Source organism: Oncorhynchus mykiss, chromosome 25 (genome assembly GCF_057628025.1).
Source record: "Oncorhynchus mykiss isolate SJ-2025 chromosome 25, ASM5762802v1, whole genome shotgun sequence".
Classification (NCBI taxonomy): domain Eukaryota; kingdom Metazoa; phylum Chordata; class Actinopteri; order Salmoniformes; family Salmonidae; genus Oncorhynchus; species Oncorhynchus mykiss.
Genome location: NC_143046.1, coordinates 56,803,016 through 56,825,648, shown reverse-complemented (window position 1 = coordinate 56,825,648; position 22,633 = coordinate 56,803,016). Strand labels below are relative to the sequence as shown.

At 44.1% G+C, this 22,633-nt stretch overlaps 1 protein-coding gene across 2 annotated transcripts in view; it reads right to left on the bottom strand.

Moving 5' to 3' along the window:
- Positions 1–1,976: 1,976 nt before the first annotated feature.
- Positions 1,977–22,633, bottom strand: part of LOC110505332 (kinesin-like protein KIF26B) — a 168,834-nt gene continuing 148,177 nt past the window's right edge. For both annotated transcript variants that reach the window (XM_021584512.3, XM_036962480.2), the window contains exons 17-19: positions 16,892–17,094; positions 12,702–12,852; positions 1,977–2,527 (exon numbers count right to left, since the gene is read on the bottom strand). In XM_021584512.3, coding sequence (XP_021440187.3) covers positions 2,379–2,527; positions 12,702–12,852; positions 16,892–17,094 — 503 coding nt within the window. In that variant the 3' untranslated portion in view covers positions 1,977–2,378. The remainder of the gene's footprint in view (positions 2,528–12,701; positions 12,853–16,891; positions 17,095–22,633) is intronic.

The following is a 22,633-nucleotide window of genomic DNA, read 5'->3' as shown; positions in this document are numbered from 1 at the left end:
GAGGTGAGGGCTCTGTGATGGCCACTCCAATACCTTGACTTTGTTGTCCTTTAGCCATTTTGCCACAACTTTGGAAGTATGCTTGGGGTCATTATCCATTTGGAAGACCCATTTGCGACCAAGCTTGAACTTCCTGACTGATGTCTTGAGATGTTGCTTCAGTAAATCCACCTAATTTTCCTCCCTCATTCTGCCATCTATTTTGTGAAGTGCACCAGTCCCTCCTGCAGCAAAGCACCCCACAACATGATGTTGCCAACCCCGTGCTTCACGGTTGAGATGGTGTTCTTCGGCATACAAGCCTCCCCCTTTTTCCTCCAAACATAATGATGGTCATTATGGCCAAACAGTTCTATTTTTGTTTCATCAGACCAGAGGACATTTCTCCAACAAGTATGATCTTTGTCCCCATGTGCAGTTGCAAACTGTAGTCTGGCTTTTTTATGGCGGTTTTGGAGCAATGGCTTCTTCCTTGCTGAGCGGCCTTTCAGGTTTTGTTGATATAGGACACGTTTTACTGTGGATATAGATACTTATGTACCCGTTTCCTCCAGCATCTTCACAAGGTCCTTTGCTGTTGTTCTGGGATTGATTTGCACTTTTCGCACCAAAGTACGTTCATCTCTAGGAGACAGAATGCGTCTCCTTCCTGAGCGGTTTGACAGCTGTGTGGTCCCATGGTGTTTATACTTGCGTACTATTGTTTGTACAGATGAACGTGGTACCTTCATGCGATTGGAAATTGGATGAACCAGACGTGTGGAGGTCTACAATTGTTTTTCTGAGGTGTTGGGAATAACAGAAGAAATCATCCATGATGTAAAGCAAAGACGCACTGAGTTTGAAAGTAGGCCTTCAAATACATCCACAGGTACACCTCCAATTGACTCAAATTATGTCAATTAGCCTATCAGAAGATTCTAAAGCCATGACATAATTTTCTGGAATTTTCCAAGCTGTTTAAAGGCACAGTCAACTTAGGGTATGTAAACTTCTGTTGGAAAAATGACTTGTGTCATGCACAAAGTAGTTTTCCTAACCGACTTGCCAAAATTATAGTTTGTTAACAAGAAATTTGTGCAGTGTTTGAAAAACGAGTGAAAATAACTCCAACTGTGTATATATATATATATGTATGTATGTATGTGTGTGTATATGTGTATATATATGTATGTATGTGTATACAAACATTTAGATCTGAAACTGTCTCAAGCACCAAACTATTATGAAAGTGAATGCACCACGACAGTGGCACCAAGCAGAGTGAATGGGACATTTTCCTCTACACTCATATTTAAACTCAATGTCCCCCATTTTTTTGACCTGTAGAATAGAGCAGTGTCCCTTTAACCCATTAATCACATGGTCACACCCATCCCCTTCTATGGTCGTTATTATGATGTTCCCCTAATGGTAACATTTTCTTTTAGCCTTTGTTCATCCCTCCATCTCCCCTCCTTTCTAGCTGATGTCTCTCTGCACCTCTTGATCATCGTTAGGGGACGGGTGGGTGGTGGGTGTGTATTAGGCCTGAACCCCCGACTGAATACTTCAGTTACCATAGCCTGAGGGATGACAATGAAATCAATGGGTCATAAGATAAACCACCACCACCACCTCCCTTCCCCGGGTCTTGTCCGTCCTTATACATAATTTCCTATCCCCTAAAGCACTCTGTGTGGTGTCACTGTCTTCAGAGAATTTTTTAAAAGAGGTATAGAAAACGTACACGTAGCAGTTCCTAAAGTTGAATCCTAACTAGTGCAGAACAATACAAGCCACTGAGAACAGCTAGTCAGGGGAGGAAACACCGAGTAAAACGGAGCTGTGGTTTTTACTTTCCACAACTTATTTCTTCTTTTTACTTTTGAGATCTCTTCTTTTTTTCAGCTAGCACCATCTGTACACAAATACAGGAGCAATGGTTCCGATTTTGAAGTGTTCGCAAGGCACTTGTCTTTCACACACAAGGTTGGTTTTCTTTTCTTTTCTGTCGTTCTTTTCTCTTTTTTTCCCTACGTGTCTATAGCCGTCTGTCAGCCAGTCCTTATTCAAAGCAAGCACAACTTTATTTACAAACTTCATCCCCAACAACTCCTCAGTAAAAGTGCTCTTCCTGTCAGGTGGGAGATATACTCCTCATTTAAAAATAAAAAAAACACCCTCTCTTCCTCCTCTTAATTCTCTTCCTCTCTCTCCCTCGCTCCCTGTCCCGCTGCTTAAAAAAATATTCATCTTTAGTGTCTGCCTTTGTTCTTCTGCACCTCCTCAAGGAAATCCCTCCCTCCGCTCCATCCCTCTCTCTGCTGTTGTATCCGAGCTGCTCCAAGTCCCTTGAGTCCTAACAGTCCTAGCGGAGGTGTGGTCCGTCCGTGGGTCTACCTGCGGCAGCAGGTGACGTCGAAGCAGGTGACCATCATGAGGTGAGCCTTGCAGAAGTTGACCCTGGTTTCCAGTCTGTCTGTCATCACCTCTAGAGCCTCCAGGTACTCCAGAGAGTCCACCTCAAACGTCTGCTGCAGGTCAACTATGGGGAGAGGACAGAGAGACAATATGTTACAACCAGGGGCAGAGACAGGAACAGAGAGACGGACAGAGACAGAAAGAAGGACATTTGTTACAACCCATGTTATAGAGACAGGGACAGAAGCCTTGTTTATACCTGGTGCTCCAGGTAAATTACAATTACAAGATTATACTGTACAACATGGGCACTTTCTAAAATATATATTTTCATAATTTTGTCATCTGTACATAAAAACACTATTTACAAGCACAAGCATGCATATTTGATCTGATCCACATTGTAGCCGCATCTTTGTATAAGAAGAAAATGTAACCTTTACTTTAACAGGGAGGACATATTGAAACCTAGGTCTTTTGTTTAAATGTGCCCTGAATAATACAATATGAAAATAAAATAAAGAATTAAGAAAATATATATATATATATATATATATGTGTGTGTGTGTATGTACAGTGGGGCAAAAAAGTATTTAGTCAACCACCAATTGTGCAAGTTCTCCCACTTAAAAAGATGAAAGAGGCCTGTAATTTTCATCATAGGTACACTTCAATGAGAATAAAAAAAATCCAGAAAATCACATTATATGATTTTTAATGAATTTATTTGCAAATTATGGTGGAAAATAAGTATTTGGTCACCTACAAACAAGCAATATTTCTGGCTCTCACACACCTGTAACTTCTTCTTTAAGAGGCTCCTCTGTCCTCCACTCGTTACCTGTATTAATGGCACCTGTTTGAACTTGTTATCAGTATAAAAGACACCTGTCCACAACCTGAAACAGTCACACTCCAAACTCCACTATGGCCAAGACCAAAGAGCTGTCAAAGGACACCAGAAACAAAATTGTAGACCTGCACCAGGCTGGGAAGACTGAATCTGCAATAGGTAAGCAGCTTGGTTTGAAGAAATCAACTGTGGGAGCAATTATTAGGACCACTGATAATCTCCCTCGATCTGGGGCTCCACGCAAGATCTCACCCCGTAGGGTCAAAATGATCACAAGAACGGTGAGCAAAAATCCCAGAACCACACGGGGGGACCTAGTGAATGACCTGCAGAGAGCTGGGACCAAAGTAACAAAGCCTACCATCAGTAACACACTACGCCGCCAGGGACTCAAATCCTGCAGTGCCAGACGTGTCCCCCTGCTTAAGCCAGTACATGTCCAGGCCCATCTGAAGTTTGCTAGAGAGCATTTGGATGATCCAGAAGAAGAATGGGAGAATGTCATATGGTCAGATGAAACCAAAATATAACTTTTTGGTAAAAACTCAACTCGTCGTGTTTGGAGGACAAAGAATGCGGAGTTGCATCCAAAGAACATCATACCTACTGTGAAGCATGGGGGTGGAAACATCATGCTTTGGGGCTGTTTTTCTGCAAAGGGACCAGGACGACTGATCCGTGTAAAGGAAAGAATGAATGGGGCCATGTATCGTGAGATTTTGAGTGAAAACCTCCTTCCATCAGCAAGGGCATTGAAGATGAAACGTGGCTGGGTCTTTCAGCATGACAATGATCCCAAACACACCGCCCGGGCAACGAAGGAGTGGCTTCGTAAAAAGCATTTCAAGGTCCTGGAGTGGCCTAGCCAGTCTCCAGATCTCAACCCCATAGAAAATCTTTGGAGGGAGTTGAAAGTCCGTGTTGCCGAGCAACAGCCCCAAAACATCACTGCTCTAGAGGAGATTTGCATGGAGGAATGGGCCAAAATACCAGCAACAGTGTGTGAAAACCTTGTGAAGACTTACAGAAAACATTTGACCTCTGTCATTGCCAACAAAGGGTATATAACAAAGTATTGAGATACATTTTTGTTATTGACCAAATACTTATTTTCCACCATAATTTGCAAATAAATCCATAAAAAATCCTACAATGTGATTTTCTGGATTTTTTTTTCTCATTTTGTCTGTCATAGTTGAAGTGTACCTATGATGAAAAGGCCTCTCTCATCTTTTTAAGTGGGAGAACTCGCACAATTGGTGGCTGACTAAATACTTTTTTGCCCCTTTTTTGCCCCAGTGTGTGTGTGTGTGTGTGTATATATGTGTGTGTGTGTGTATATATGTGTGTGTGTGTATATATATATATATATATATATATATATATATATATATATATATATATATATATATATATATATATATATATAGTCTGACTAATTATGTTTCAGTTATTCAGTTTTTTATTTGAACAATTTCCCCAAAATATGTATGTGTATGTGTATATATATATATATATATATATATTTCCTCCACAGAGGAACTTTGGAGGTCTGTCAGAGTGACCATCGGGTTCTTGGTCACCTGTGGAACCTTATATAGACAGGTGTGTGCCTTTCCAAACCATGTCCAATCAATTGAATTTACCACAGCTGGACTCACTGTGACTATTGTGTCTAAAGCATTGACTACTGTAATAGTGCTATGCCCAGGCCTAAACCCTGATTGGTTTACATTCTAAATACATTTCTCAGATAAAAAAACAGCAAAGTTGTACATTTACCAAGGATTCAAGAATCTTAGCTTAACAAGGAAGCCTTGAAATGAGGCAATAAGGTCACTACTTTAACAGCCCTTATGGCGTGGAGCACGAGCTGATTTTCCATACTATTAGAATATTTCCTGATAATGTTACATACAAAATGTGGGTTATTGAGACAACAATGATGGGCGCTGCACACTTAAGCAGACCATGATCCAATTGGTCGGTCCCTGTAGATTTCTTGTTGTCTATTGCTATCAAAGACTTTAATTTCTGTAAATTGCCATGTTCAGAGTGACCTAAGGGATTGTAACATACTCTGTTTCACAGAAACATGGCTCTCTCGGGATATGCTGTCGGAGTCAGTACAGCCACCTGGATTCTTTGTACGTTGTGCTGGTAGGAATAAACATCTTTCCGGGAAGAAGATGGGCGGGGGTGTATGTTTCATGACTAACGACTCATGGCGTAATTGTAACAACATACAGAAACTGAAGTCCTTTTGTTCACCTGACCTAGAATTCCTGACAATCAAATGCCGACCGTATTATCTCCCAAGATAATTATCCTCGGTCATTGTCAAAGCCATGTATACCCCCCTCAAGCCAATACCATGGCGGCCCTCAAGGAACTTCACTGGACTTTATGCAAAATGGAAACCAAATATCCTGAAGTTGCATTCATTGTACCTGGGCATTTTGACAAAGCAAATTTGAGTACAAGGCTGCTTCAATTATATCAGCATATTGACTGCAGCACTCACACTGGCAAAACTCTACACTGCTACTCTAACTTCCGAGATGCATACAAGGCCCTCCCCCGCCCTCCTTTCGGCAAATCTGACCACGACTTAATTTTGCTCCTTCCTTCCTTCCTATAGGCAAAAACTCAAACAGGATGTACCCATGCTAAGAACTATTCAACGCTGGTCTGACCAATCGGAATCAACGCTTAAAAATTATTTTGATCACGCACTGGTACATGTTCCGGGTAGCCTCAGATAATAATATTGAGGTATTTGGTGAGTGAAGTTATAAGGAAATGCATAGGAGATGTTGTACCCACTGTGACTATTAAAACCTACCCTAACCAGAAACCGTGGATAGATGGCGGCCTTCGCGCAAAACCGAAAGCACAAACCAACACATTTAACCATGGAAAGGTGACTGGGAATATGGCCGAATAAAACAGTGTAGTTATTCCCTCCGCGAGGCAATCAAACAAGCCAAATGTCAGTATAGAGACAAAGTGGAGTCGCAATTCAACGGCTCAGACACGAGACATATGTGGCAGGGTCTACAGACAATCACGGACTACAAAGGAAAAACCAGCCACGCCACGGACACCAACGTCTTGCTTCCAGGCAAACTGAACATCTTCTTTGCCCGCTTTGAGGATAACACTGCCACCGACGCGGCCAGCTACCAAGGACTGTGGGCTCTCCTTCTCCTTGGCCGACGTAAGTAAGATATTTAAACGTGTTAACACTCGCAAGGCTGCCGACCCAGACGGCATCCCTAGTCGCGTCCTCAGAGCATGCGCAGACCAGCTGGCTGGTGTGTTTACGGACATATTCAATCTCTCCCTATCCCAGGATGCACGGGTACATCCTGTTCAAGATGGCCACCATTGTTCCTGTACCCAAGAAGGAAAAGGTAACTGAACTAAATGACTATCGCCCCGTAGCACACACTTCTGTCATCATGAAGTGCTTTGAGAGGCTAGTCAAGGGACATATCACCTACACCTTACCTGTCACCCTAGACCCACTTCAATTTGCCCTATCCCATCTGGACAAGAGGAATACCTATGTAAGAATGCTGTTCATTGACTATAGCTTAGCATTCAACACCACAGTATCCTCCAAGCTCATCATTAAGCTTGAGGCCCTGGGTCTCCACGGCACCCTGTGCAATTGGGTCCTGGTCTTCCTGATGGGCCTCCCCCAGGTGGTGAAGGTAGGTACCAACATCTCTTACTTTGCTGATCCTCAACACTGGAGCCCCACAATGGTGCGTGCTCAGCCCCTTCCTGTACTCCCTGTTCATCAAATTTGCAGACGACACGACAGTAGTAGGCTTGATTACCTACAGGGATTAGGTGAGGGCACTCGGAGTGTAGTGTCAGCAAAACAACCTCTCACTCATCGTCAACAAAACAAAGGAGATAATCGTGGACTTCAGGAAACAGCAGAGGGAGAACCCCCTATCCACATCTACGGGACAGCAGTGGAGAAGGTGGAAAGTTCCTCGGCGTACACATCACAGACAAACTGAAATGGTCCACCCACACAGACAGTGTGGTGAAGAAGGCGCAACAGCCCCTCTTCAACTTCAGGAGGCTGAAGATATTTGGCTTGAATACAGACTTGACATCATTGGCCACTTTAATAAATGGATAACTAGTCACTTTAATAATGCTACTTTAATAATGTTTACATATCTTGCATTACTTATCTCATATGTATATACTGTATTTTATACCAACTATTGCATCTTGCCTATGCCGCTCTGTCATTGCTTATCCATATATGTATATGTACAGTGCCTTGCGAAAGTATTCGGCCCCCTTGAACTTTGCGACCTTTTGCCACATTTCAGGCTTCAAACATAAAGATATAAAACTGTATTTTGTTGTGAAGAATCAACAACAAGTGGGACACAATCATGAAGTGGAACAACATTTATTGGATATTTCAAACTTTTTTAACAAATCAAAAACTGAAAAATTGGGCGTGCAAAATTATTCAGCCCCCTTAAGTTAATACTTTGTAGCGCCACCTTTTGCTGCAATTACAGCTGTAAGTCGCTTGGGGTATGTCTCTATCAGTTTTGCACATCGAGATACTGACATTTTTTCCCATTCCTCCATGCAAAACAGCTCGAGCTCAGTGAGGTTGGATGGAGAGCATTTGTGAACAGCAGTTTTCAGTTCTTTCCACAGATTCTCGATTGGATTCAGGTCTGGACTTTGACTTGGCCATTCTAACACCTGGATATGTTTATTTTTGAACTATTCCATTGTAGATTTTGCTTTATGTTTTGGATCATTGTTTTGTTGGAAGACAAATCTCCGTCCCAGTCTCAGGTCTTTTGCAGACTCCATCAGGTTTTCTTCCAGAATGGTCCTGTATTTGGCTCCATCCATCTTCCCATCAATTTTAACCATCTTCCCTGTCCCTGCTGAAGAAAAGCAGGCCCAAACCATGATGCTGCCACCACCATGTTTGACAGTGGGTATGGTGTGATGAGCTGTGTTGCTTTTACGCCAAACATAACGTTTTGCATTGTTGCCAAAAAGTTCAATTTTGGTTTCATCTGACCAGAGCACCTTCTCCCACATGTTTGGTGTGTCTCCCAGGTGGCTTGTGGCAAACTTTAAACAACACTTTTTATGGATATCTTTAAGAAATGGCTTTCTTCTTGCCACTCTTCCATAAAGGCCAGATTTGTGCAATATACGACTGATTGTTGTCCTATGGACAGAGTCTCCCACCTCAGCTGTAGATCTCTGCAGTTCATCCAGAGTGATCATGGGCCTCTTGGCTGCATCTCTGATCAGTCTTCTCCTTGTATGAGCTGAAAGTTTAGAGGGACGGCCAGGTCTTGGTAGATTTGCAGTGGTCTGATACTCCTTCCATTTCAATATTATCGCTTGCCCAGTGCTCCTTGGGATGTTTAAAGCTTGGGAAATCTTTTTGTATCCAAATCCGGCTTTAAACTTCTTCACAACAGTATCTCGGACCTGCCTGGTGTGTTCCTTGTTCTTCATGATGCTCTCTGCGCTTTTAACGGACCTCTGAGACTATCACAGTGCAGGTGCATTTATACGGAGACTTGATTACACACAGGTGGATTGTATTTATCATCATTAGTCATTTAGGTCAACATTGGATCATTCAGAGATCCTCACTGAACTTCTGGAGAGAGTTTGCTGCACTGAAAGTAAAGGGGCTGAATAATTTTGCACGCCCAATTTTTCAGTTTTTGATTTGTTAAAAAAGTTTGAAATATCCAATAAATGTCATTCCACTTCATGATTGTGTCCCACTTGTTGTTGATTCTTCACAAAAAAATACAGTTTTATATCTTTATGTTTGAAGCCTGAAATGTGGCAAAAGGTCGCAAAGTTCAAGGGGGCCAAATACTTTCGCAAGGCACTGTATATATTATTCTTAGATTTGTGTGTATTATGTAGTTGTTGTGGAATTGTTAGATTACATGTTAGATATTGCTGCACTGTCGGAACTAGAAGCACATGCATTTCGCTACATTTTATGTGACCAATAAAATGTGATTTGATTTAATTTCCACTATCAGCATCCAGCCCAATATCATTCTGAATAGGCTAGACGTTCTTTCAAAGCGATAGTCCGCTGAAATAAAATGGTGCTTAATGCATCAGTGATGACATTTTTTTCCGTAATGAGGCAAGTGTCTGAATTAATTTGTTGTGGCAGAGAGGAGAAAGTAGAGCCCTTCAGAATTTAGCCAGTTTCCCATTACAACCCGAAAGAGTGGTTACATAATAATCAGATTTAGCCTTTCTGGTTTGTCTTACACAATGATTCCTCAGTTGCTTAAAAGCTTGCCAGTCCCAGACCTAAGCCTGTGTTCCTGGCCTTGACCCAAGTATCCTCTCTTATGAATGACTTCTGAAAATTCCATAGTGTACCAGGCATTAAATCTACCTTTAACCTTTCATTTTTTGAAGGGCACATGATTATCCACAATAGTGTTGAAGACTCAAAGCTAAATCAACTTCAGGGATAACTGAAGGTCACTAAAATAAAGCCTGTTCATTGACGTTTTTAAAGTTCCTCTTTGTGATGACTCAAGGCTTAGATTTTTCTATTCTCACATCTGTAACACGAACAACTGCGCAATGGGCACTAATGTCTTGGGTGAAGGCAACAGTAGGAACATATTTCTTAGGTGTATTTGTTAAAATAAGCTCAATTAGAGTTCACTTTGAGGGATTATTTTGGGTTGGGCCGTGTAGGCTTAGTCACCAGTTGGGTCAGGTTTAGATCATTACACATCTTTTAGATTGTCTGAAGCTTGCATTTCCCAATCATAATTTAAGTCACCCAGGATAATAACTTCTGATTTAGTAAAAGAAGACAACACACTAGTTAACTTTTCGAGTGCAAAAAGTCTTAAAGATAGTAACAACAAAAAAATTGTCAAGGGAAAGATATTATTTATTATATATTTTTTTAAATAAAAAGAGTCCAGAATGTCCCCAGAGAGCCAAGTTTTAGTCAATACCAGAATGTCCGGATTCGTCTGCATAGCCCAGATCTTGATGTAATCCAGTTTAGGAAGTAAGCTCCTAAAGTTCAGATGTATCAACCCAAGTCCTTTACGATTTTTAATGTCACATGGAAACTCAAACAATCTACGTTAAATAGGCGGTTGCAGGCCCTGTCTGATGATAGATATAGTTGGTAAGGCTATAAGAATGCATAGAACTGCATCATTTGGTCGGTCTATCCCTATTAGTATGAGTAGAAATTGGAATTACTTTTCCAAGGTTAGCACCACAGGGCCTGAGGCCGCAGCCAATGTCAATATGAGGAACTCAGAGTAACCAATGATGAAATGCTATAAACGGACTTACATGGGATTTGGTTTCTATCGCGCAAAAGCCAAGGCCCTGATTTGAAAACCGAGGGGTATTCAAGTTTGTGGAATTCCCATTTGAACCAAAAGCACTGGGTGAGTAGACCACAGTTGGCTTCTGTTTTGAGCTAACAATAGCAGATCTAAGAGTGGAGTTCAAATGAATGGGTACAAGATTACAGCTGACAATACCCCTGGAAGTATAGACAGCAGTGCGGCAATAACGCATAGAACGAATGGGAGGTATTACCTGAGCGGGGCTCGGTCTGTCAGTCAATATCTTAATGCTGCCTTGAAATGTGAGGAGAGGATCCAGGCTCCTAGATCTACAGTGCATGTGGAAAGTATTCCGACCTCTTTCATTTTTCCACATTTTGTTACGTTACAGCCTTACTCTAAAATTTATTCAATCCTTTTTTCCCTCATCAATCTACACACAATACCCCATAATGACAAAGCGAAAAAATAAAAAACAGAAATACCTTATTTACCTTATTTAGACCCTTTGCTCAGGTGCATCCTGTTTCCATTGATCATCCTTGATGTTTCTACAACTTGATTGGAATCCACCTGTGGTAAATTCAATTGTTTGGACACCTATAAAAAGGTCCCACAGCTGACAGTGCATGTCAGAGCAAAAACCAAGCCATGAGGTTGAAGGAATTGTCCGTAGTGCTCCGAGACAGGATTGTGCAAGGCACAGATCTGGGGAAGGGTACCAAAACAATTCTGAAGCCTTGAAGGTCCCCAATAACACAGTGGACTCCATCATTCTTGAATGGAAGAAGTTTGGAACCACCAAGACTCTTCCTAGAGCTGGCCACCCGGCCATACTTAGCAATCGGGGGAGAGGGCCTTGGTCAGGGAGGTGACCAAGAACATGCGGGTCACTCTGGCAGAGCTCCAGAGTTCCGAGTTCCTCTATGGAGATGGGAGAACCTTCCAGAGGGACAACCATCTCTGCAGCACTCCACCAATCAGGCCTTTATGGTAGAGTGGCTTGGCAGAAGCCACTCCTCAGTAAAAGGCACATGACAGTCCACTTGGAGTTTGCCAAAAGGCACCTAAATGACTCTCAGACCATGAGAAACAAGATTCTCTGGTCTGATGAAACCAAGATTGAACTCTTTGGCCTGAATGCCAAGTGTCACTTCTGAAGGAAACCTGGCACCATCCCTACGGTGAAGCATGGGGGTGGCAGCATCATGCTGTCGGGATGTTTTTCAGCTGCAGGGACTGATAAACTAGTCAGGATCGAGGGAAAGATGAACGGAGCAAAGTACAGAGAGATCCTTGATGAAAACCTGCTCCAGAGCGCTCAGGACCTCAGACTGGGGCGAATGAACAGGACAACAACCTTAAGCACATAACCAAGTCTCTGAATGTCCTTGAGTGGCCCAGCCAGAGCCTGGACTTGAACCCAATAGAAACATCTCTGAGAGACCTGGGAAAAGCTGTGCAGTGAACCTCCCCATCCAACCTGACAGAACTTGAGAGGATCTGCAGCGTGTAGCGTCATAAGAAGACTCAAGGCTGTAATCACTGCGAAAAGGTGTAGATTGATGAGGGAAAGAAAATATTTCACCTATTTTAGATTAAGGCTGTAACGTAGCAAAATGTGGAGAAGGGAAGGGGTCTGAATACTTTCCGAATGCACTGAACCAATATTGCGTGCCACTTCTTCTGTTGACAAATATCACCAGCAGCTATGAGTGTAATCCAACTCTGCCATATGTGCCTTTATGAGTTTATTAGACGGATCAATATCAGCTGGTATGTCAGCTATGAGATGTACTTATGTGTTATATGATGCTCCGTCTGACAGGTCTGAGCAATGGAACAGAGATTTGATATTGGAGACAAGGGGGAGATTGTGTGTGTGTGTGTGTGCGTGCGTGCTTGCGTGTGTGCGTGCGTGCACCACAGCCATATTATAGCGAGGTAGGGGCTTTGACTGTGTAGCCAGACAGAAGGTATTATCAACAAGATTACTGTAGGTGTCAAGGTTTTGTGTGTGACTGCAGTACAAGTATCACACACACACACTTGCATAAACTTACATTCAGTGGTCCATTTCTCTGGCTCCAACATCAGGTGCTGCTTGGTCTGCTCCAGCTCTTTCTTCAGCCAGTCGTACTTGGCTCGGACCTCGGAGATCCGCTGCTGCCTGTGCTCCAAGGTCTTCAGCTTAGCACTGAGATAAACCACCTCCTGATGGAGACACAGAGAGGAGAGGGGGAGAAGGGAGAGAAAGAGAGAGAGAGAGAAAGAAGAGAGGGAGAGATTGAAAAGGAGAGCGAGATGTCGGGGGATTTTAAAGAAAGAAATGAAGTAAGAAAGAAAGAAAAGGTGAGAGAGAGAAATAAAATAAAAATTGAATAAAGAGAGATAGGGTCAGAGAGAGAGGGAGAGAAAGAAAGAGTGTCAGAGAGAGAGAGTGTCAGAGAGAGAGGGTCAGAGAGAGAGGGAGAGAAAGAAAGAGTGTCAGAGAGAGAGAGTGTCAGAGAGAGAGAGGGTCAGAGAGAGAGGGTCAGAGAGAGAGAGGGTCAGAGAGAGAGAGGGTCAGAGAGAATGGTTAAGAGAGAGAGAGAGAGGGTCAGAGAGAGGGATTGAGGGAGGAGGGGTCAGAGAGAGAGGGATTGAGGGAGGAGGGGTATGAGAGAGAGCGAGAGACATTGAGTTGAGTGCGTCTCAGGCGTTCAGCCAGACTGTGGGTCTGGAAAGAGAGTGTTGTGAGAGGATAGGAGTGCCATGTTGGCCAGGTAGATAAATACAGTCCACAGGAAAGGCCTGGCACCAAGTCCACGTCACTCCTAAAATCAACTACTTCTAAATCTACTACTAGGAAACTATTTAACAGCAAGAAGAAGATGAGGTTGTTAAACCTTCCTGTGTTTTGAGCTAAGGCCGTGATTCAATCTGGTCGCGCGTTATAAGCAATGCAGCTTTTAAAGGTAATGTTTCATTCGCCTTCACGGTAAACGCTGCATATGTCTGCTCAGTTGGAAATTGCCTTTAAAAGACACACAGCACATGATCTGTGATCAGATTTAATCCGGGCCTAAATGTCCTGGATACATTTTCCATTCCAAGATTTTTCTGAAATGTTTCTTTCCTCCTCCACCAACATCATCATCTCGCTCATCATCCTTCTCTCTCACTCTCTCTCTCCCCCTCCCCCTTTGTGTGTTCCCTTTCTCGCTCCCTCTCCTCCACCTCTCTCTCACCATCCATCTTTACCATATCCATCCAAATCAAACTTTATTTGTCACATGTGCCGAATACAACAAGTGTAGACCTTACTGTGAAATGCTTACTTACAATCCCTTAACCAACATATTTACCAAAACAAACTAAAGTAGTAAAAAAATAAATAAATGTAAAAAGTAACACAATAATGAAGCTATATACTGGGGGTACCGGTACCGAGTCAGTGTGCGGGGGTACAGGCTAGTTGAGGTAATATGTACATGTAGGTAGGGGTGAAGTGACTATGCATAGATAATAAACAGCAAGTAGCAGCAGTGTACAAAACAAATGGAGTGGGGTCAATCTAATAGTCCGGTGGCCATTTGATGAATTGCTCAGCAGTCTTATGGCTTGGGGATGCTGGTAGAAGCTGTTAAGGAGCCTTTTGGTGCTAGACTTGGCGCTCTGGTACCGCTTGCCCCAGACTTGTCACCCAGTCTATAACTTGAGTGACTGGAGTCTCTGACAATTTTATGGGCCTTCCTCTGACACCACCTATTATATAGGTCCTGGTTGGCAGGAAGCTTGACCCCAGTGATGTACTGGGCCATACGCATTACCCTCTGTAGCGCCTTACGGTCAGATGCCGAGCAGTTGCCATACCAGGCGGTGATGCAACCGGTCAGGATGCTCTTGATGGTGCAGCTGTAGAACTTTTTGAGGATCTGGGGTCCCATGCCAAATCTTTTCAGTCTCCTGAGGGGGAAAGGTTTTTGTCATGCCCTCTTCACGACTGTCTTGATGTGATTGGACCATGATGTGGACCAATCTCTCAACCCACTCCAATACAGCCCCGTTGTTGTTAATGGAGGCCTGTTCGGCCCGTCTTTTCCTGTAGTCCACGATCAGCTCCTTCGTCTTGTTCACATTGAGGGAGAGGTTGGAGTTGTGTTTGGACACGCAGTCGTGGGTGAACAGGGAGTACAGGAGTGGACTAAGTACACACCCCTGAGGGGCCCCAGTGTTGAGGATCAGCATGGCAGACGTGTTGTTCCTTACCCTTACCACCTGGGGGTCGTTCATCAGAAAGTCCAGGATCCAGTTGCAGAGGGAGGTATTTAGTCCCAGGGTCCTTAGCTTAGTGACGAGCTTCATGGGCACTATGGTGTTGAACGCTGAGTTTTCCTTTTGTCCAGGTGGGAAAGGGCAGTGGCGATTGAGATTGCATCATCTGTGCATCTGTTGGGGCTGTATGCGAATTGGAGTGGGTCTAGGGTATCCGGGAGGATGTGAACCATGACCAGCCTTTCAAAACACTTCATGGCTACCGATGTGAATGCCACGGGGTGGTAATCATTTAGGCACAGGGACTATGGTGGTTTGCTTGAAACATATAGGTATTACAGACTCATTGAGGGAGAGGTTGAAAATGTCAGTGAAGACACTTGCCAGTTGGTCTGTGCTTGCTTTGAATACACGTCCTGGTAATCCATCTCGCCCCGCAGCTTTGTGAATGTTGACCTGTTTAAAGGTCTTGCTCACATCGATTACCGAGAGCATTGTCATGCAGTCATCCAGAACAGCTGATGCTCTCGTGCATGCCTTAGAGTTGCTTGCCTCGAAGTGAGCATGAAGGCATTTAGCTTGTCTGGTAGGCTCACGTCACTGGGCAGCTCGCGTCTGGGTTTCCCTTTGTAGTCCGTAATAGTTTTTAAGCCCTGCCACATCCGACGAGCATCAGAGCCGGTGTAGTAAGATTCAATTAAAATCATGTATTGATGCTTTGCTTGTTTGATGGTTCGTCTGATGGCATAGCGGGATTCTCATAAGCGTACGGATTAGTGTCCCACTCCTTGAAAGTGGCAGCTCTAGCATTTAGCTCGATGCAGATGTTGCCTGTAATCCATGGCTTCTGGTTGGGATATGTACGTACGGTCACTGTGGGGACGACGTCGTCGATGCACTTATTGATGAAGCCGATGACTGAAGTGGTATACTCTTCAATGACATTGGATGAATCCCGGAACATATTCCAGTCTGCTAGCAAAACAGTCCTGTAGCATAGCATCTGCGTCGTCTGACCACTTCCGTATTGAGCGAGTCACCGGTACTTCCTGCTTTAGTTAATCAGGAGGATAGAATTATGGTCAGATTTGCCAAATGGAGGGTGGGGGAGAGCTTTGTATGCATCTCTATGTGTGGAGTAAAGGTGGTCTAGAGTTTTTTTTTCTCTGGTTGCACATGTGACATGCTGGTAAAAATATGGTAAAACTGATTTAAGTATGCCTGCATTAAACTTCTGGATGAGCATTTATTTAGTGCCAGCATCGGTCTGTGATGGTATATAGACGGCTACGAATAATATAGATGAGAACTCCCTTGCTAAATAGTGTGGTCTACAGCTTATCATAAGGTACTCTACCTCAGGCGAGCAATACCTCGAAACTTCTTTAATATTAGACATGGCGTACCAGCTGTTATTGAGACACACACCCCCACCCCTCGTCTTACCAGACGTAGCACCTCTGTTCTGCCGGTGCATGGAAAATCCAGCCAGCTCTATATTATCTGTGTCATCGTTCAGCCACGACTCAGTGAAACATATTACAGTTCTTAATGTCCCGTTGGTAGGATAATCGTAATCGTAGGTCATCAATTTCATTTTCCAATGATTCCATGTTAGCAAGTAGAATGGAAGGCAGTGGGAGTTTACTCGCTCGCCTACGGATTCTCAGAAGGCAGCCCGATCTGCGTCGTCATTTCTTCACGCAAATGACTTGAATTTGGGCCTGTTCCCGGGAGAGCAGTATATCCTTCTTGCCGGACTTGTTAAAGGAGAAAGCTTCTTCCAGTCGGTGGTGAGTCATTCCAGTTCTGATGTCCAGCAGTTATTTTCAGTCATAAGAGACGGTAGAAGCAACATTATGTACAAAATAAGATTAAAAAATAAAGTTACAAACAACGCAAAAAAACTAACAAAATAGCACAATTGCAATTGGGTGCATGTAAAACGTTAGACATCCCGCCATCTTAACTCTTCGGCGCCATCCCTCTCTCTCACCTTGTTTCCTTTCTCTCTCCTCCTCTGCAGGCGCTCCACGTCGTCTATCTTGTAGACCTTTATCTCGAAGGGTTCTGTGGTTCCCCTGGGGGCGGGGCTTAGCGGGCCGTCTACCCAGCGTACGCTGGAGCTGATGGCGGGCTTCCTGATCAGAGAGGACGAGTCCAGGGTCAGGCTGGGAATCAGACGACGACGCTGGGTACCTGGACACACGCACACATACAGAGAAAGACACACACACACACACACAGCAAAAGACACAGACGCATGCACGCACACAGTTAATGGGGACACCGGGAGAAGAATACTTTTTGGTATTGTTGTTCCAATTTCAATTTCCATGTATATGCTTTATTCACATTATTGTGTTGCCAAAGCAACAATGTTGAACAATTCAACATTGAAAAACATATCACAATAAAGGAAAACTAATATTTTGGTATTAGTTTCATTAGACCATTGTTGACATAGTTCCAAAATGTTTTGCTAGTCAGCAAATCATGTTTTCAAGATATGTAACCAGTGGTGTAGTGGAGGCTATACGCAGGTATACACGGTATACCCACTTTCACTGGGCATTGTGTATACTCACTTCTTAACCCCTACTTATACTTCTGATCGTGGACTTCAAGAAACAGCAGAGTGAGCACCCCCCTATCCACATCAACAGGACAGCAGTGGTGAAGGAGGAAAGCTTCAAGTTCCTCGTCGTACACATCACTGACAAAGTGAAATGGTCCACCCACACTGACAGTGAGGTGAAGAAGGCGCAACAGCACCTGGCTTGACACCTAAAACCCTCACAAACGTTTACAGATGCACAATTGAGAGTGTCACCGCCTGGTACGGCAACTGCACCGCCCGCAACTGAAGGGCTCTCCAGAGGGTGGTGTGGTCTGCCCAATGCATCACCAGGGGGCAAACTACCTACCCTCCAGGACACCTACAGCACCCGATGTCACAGGAAGGTCAAAAAGATCATCAAGGGCAACAACCACCCGAGACACTACCTATTCACCCCGCTATCATCCAGAAGGCCATCTCGAATCCCACCGTACCTTCACCGCTGTGCAATCTGGTTTCCGAGCCGGTCACGGGTGCACCTCAGCCACGCTCAAGATACTAAACGATATCATAACCGCCATCGATAAAAGACAGTACTGTGCGCCGTCTTCATTGACCTGGCCAAGGCTTTCGACTCTGTCAATCACCATATTCTTATCGGCAGATTCAGTAGCCTCGGTTTTTCTAATGACTGCCTTGCCTGGTTCACCAACTACTTTGCAGACAGAGTTCAGTGTGTCAAATCAGAGGGCATGTTGTCCGGTCCTCTGGCAGTCTCCATGGGGGTGCCACAGGGTTCAAGTCTCGGGCCGCGTCTTTTCTCTGCATATATCAGTGATGTTGCTCTTGCTGCGGGCGATTCCCTGATCCACCTCTACGCAGACGACACCATTCTGTATACTTCCGGCCCTTCCTTGGACACTGTGCTATCTAACCTCCAAACGAGCTTCAATGCCATACAACACTCCTTCCGTGGCCTCTAAAACGCTAGTAAAACCAAATGCATGCTTTTCAACCGTTCGCTGCCTGCACCCGCAAGCCCGACTAGCATCACCACCCTGGATGGTTCCGACCTAGAATATGTGGACATCTATAAGTACATAGGTGTCTGGCTAGACTGTAAACTCTCTTTCCAGACTCATATCAAACATCTCCAATCTAAAATCAAATCTAGAGTCAGCTTTCTGTTCCGCAACAAAGCCTCCTTCACTCACGCCGCCAAACTTACCCTAGTAAAACTGACTATTCTACCGATCCTCGACTTCGGCGATGTCATCTACAAAATAGCTTCCTACTCTACTCAGCAAACTGGATGCAGTTTATCACAGTGCCATCCATTGTGTTACTAAAGCACCTTATACCACCCACCACTGCGACCTGTATGCTCTAGTCGGCTGGTCCTCGCTACATATTCGTCGCCAGACCCACTGGCTCCAGGTCATCTACAAGACCATGCTAGGTAAAGCTCCGCCTTATCTCAGTTCACTGGTCACGATGGCAACACCCACCCGTAGCACGTGCTCCAGCATCTCACTGATCATCCCTAAAGCCAACACCTCATTTGGCCGCCTTTCCTTCCAGTTCTCTGCTGCCTGTGACTGGAACGAATTGCAAAAATCGCTGGTTGGAGACTTATCTCTCTCACCAACTTTAAACATCTGCTATCTGAGCAGCTAACCGATCGCTGCAGCTGTACATAGTCCATTGGTAAATAGCCCACCCAATTTACCTACCTCATCCCCATACTGTTTTTATTTATTTACTTTTCTGCTCTTTTGCACACCAGCATCTCTACCTGCACATGACCATCTGATCATTTATCACTCCAGTGTTAATCTGCTAAATTGTAATTATTCGTCTACCTCCTCATATCTTTTGCACACAATGTATATAGACTTTTTTTTTCCTACTGTGTTATTGACTTGGTTATTGTTTACTCCATGTGTAACTCTGTGTTGTTGTATGTGTCGAACTGCTATGCTTTATCTTGGCCAGGTCGCACTTGTAAATGAGAACTTGTTCTCAACTAGCCTACCTGGTTAAATAAATAAAAAAACATTTTTTAAAAGGCGAGGTCAGTACAGGTTCTATCTCAAGGCCATCAGACTGTTAAATATCCATCAGTAGCACCTTAGCGGCTGCTGCCCTTATATACATAGACTTGAAATCACTGGCCACTTTAATAATGTTTACATATTTTGCATTACTAATCTCATAAGTATATACCGTACACTATTCTATTCTACTGTACCTTAGACTATGCCGCTCCGACATTGCTCGTCCAAATATCTATATATTCTTAATTCCATCCTACTTTGAAGCAAGGTAAGACATGCCTCAGAATATGAAGTAAAACATTCAGGTTTCAAAAAATTGAGGAACAGGCAAAATATAGGAATGCTAATAATAGGCTTAACCGTCTTCTGGTAGATGGAAAGGCTTTCCCAAAAACCTTCTCTATTAAATGTTAACTAGCTACAAAGTACCTGTCAGAATGATATCATGATTATTTGTGTCAATCCAGTGGCCATTTCTTTTTCAAACTCCATCTCATGTGCTACAGAAACATGGCTAAGCAAACAATTGTGCTAAGTGCCTGCACACTTGAATTAAAGGGTACTTACTCTCAAAAATCTAAATGTATTAGATCTTCTTTTTTTTTATAACAGAGCCAAAAGCCCAGACCTCAAAGTGATCTCCTGATGTGGTCTAAGCACTGTTATGGACTTAGAACATTCAATTTTGTTGTTTTTCTGGAAAAAAGTGTGACTTTTTGGGGAAAATCTGAAACCTGTGAATGTCCGACTCAGTTTATTTGTTTCAATAGTAGTCCTACTATTAGACTACTAGCACAGTACAGATTGGGTTTCCTGACTGTGAATCACCAATATTGGATTTATAATTTTAGGTCATTCAGAGTGTACTGTATGCCACTTGATTGCTGACAAGCAAAACATTTTGGTACTGTGTCAACAATAGACTAATGAAACAAACACCAAAAGAGCCTTTGTGGGTTGAGTTTGCCTTTAAGAAACATTCATTGGAATGTGTAGAATTCAGTAGGATCTATCTCTCTTGCTTATCACCTACAGGACAAATAAGAAACATACAGTAGGCTGCGTTTACACAGTCAGCCTAATTCTGAAATTTTGTCCAATTATTCAACTGATTGTTCAAAAGTCCAATATTTGGCAAAAGATCAGAATTGGGCTGCTTGTGTAAACGCAGCCCCAGTGCAACTCTACACCTGTGACTGGGTCAGGAGAACAGCATACTGACGTGTTGTTTTCTGTTCTGCTGACAAGGACGTAGGCTTTAGTTTGACAAAGGCAGCAGGAGTAAACATCAGGGCAAATAGCTGATAACCAAACCAGGACAGATAGCTTATGACAGCGCCAAGAGTCCTACACTGCCATTCTGTCAGGGGCTGGCGTTGGGGTGGGAGCTGGGGTTAGGTCTAGCATTGGAGTAGGGGTTGGAGAGAGGGGCCTAGGTTTTGGGGGGGGGGGGGGGGGGTGAGTAGGACTTCTGGCAACGACAACAATCCAGTATTTAGCATGAGTTCCTGGGGGAGGATGGGGGAGAGAGGAGAGAAAAAACAGAACGGTTGAGAGGGGAGATGGGGAAAGCAGCAAAGAGGAGAGAAGAGACAGGGAGAAAACGCAGCAGAACCGAACAGAAGATAAGAGAGGGGAGAGAGAGAACAGAGAAAGAGGGGAGAAGAGAACAGATAGGGGAGAAGAGAACAGAGAGGGGAGAGAGAGAACAGAGAAAGAGAGGGTAGAGTGAACAGAGAAAGAGGGGAGAGAGAGAACAGAGAAAGAGGGGAGAAGAGAACAGAGAAAGAGAGGGGAGAGAGAGAACAGAGAAAGAGAGGGGAGAGTGAACAGAGAAAGAGGGGGGAGAGTGAACAGAGAAAGAGAGGGGAGAGAGAGAACAGAGAAAGAGAGGGGAGAGAGAGAACAGAGAAAGAGAGGGGAGAGTGAACAGAGAAAGAGGGGGGAGAGTGAACAGAGAAAGAGAGGGGAGAGAGAGAGAACAGAGAAAGAGAGGAGAGAGTGAACAGAGAAAGAGGAGAGAGTGAACAGAGAAAGAGGGGAGAGAGAACAGAGAGAGAACAGAGAAAGAGAGGGGAGAAGAGAACAGAGAACGAGAGGGGAGAGAGAGAACAGAGAACGAGAGGGGAGAGAGAACAGAGAACGAGAGGGGAGAGAGAGAACAGAGAACGAGAGGGGAGAGAGAGAACAGAACGAGAGGGGAGAGAGAGAACAGAGAACGAGAGGGGAGAGAGAGAACAGAGAAAGAGGGGAGAACAGAGAACAGAGAAAGAGGGGAGAGAGAGAACAGAGAAAGAGGGGAGAGAGAGAACAGAGAAAGAGGGGAGAGAGGACAGAGAAAGAGGGGAGAGAGGACAGAGAAAGAGGGGAGAGAGAACAGAGAAAGAGGGGAGAGAGAGAACAGAGAAAGAGGGGAGAGAGAGAACAGAGAAAGAGGGGAGAGAGAGAACAGAGAAAGAGGGGAGAGAGGACAGAGAAAGAGGGGAGAGAGAACAGAGAGAGTGGAGAAGAGAACAGAGAAAGAGATAGAAGAGAACAGAGAACGAGATAGGAGAAGAGAACAGAGAACGAGATAGGAGAAGAGAACAGAGAAAGAGATAGGAGAAGAGAACAGAAAAAGAGTGGAGAGCGAGAAGAGCATTTGGTGGGTGGAGAGATAAGCCTAGCAGGTCAGTCCCTCTTATCTGACCAGCGTGCTGGAATGCACGCACACACACACGCACACGCTCACGCACACGCACACGCACACACACTTTCCATTTGCATAGAAATTGGCAGCTATGTCAGCAGACACGTTTTTTTGATCAGATTCACACACAGGGACAGGGTGAAGGGAGAGGGGGGAGGCGAGAGGTGACGTTAATAAGGTTCCGTCTGTCTCTTTGTCTCCGTGCGCAACAGAAAGGTCACAAAGACAGATCTGCTCTAAGTCACCTTCGAGTCACCCATTTGTACCTTATTACTGCCTGCTGCATCAGGACACAGTAGAGAGAGAGAGAGAGAAACCAAGCAATGGAAAATCCAATATTACAGTAAAGAGCAACCAAACATGAGACCCTCAACTGGAAACCTGATTAAAAAGTGTTTTTTCCCAAGCAAGCCTCTCTCTCTCTCTCTCTCC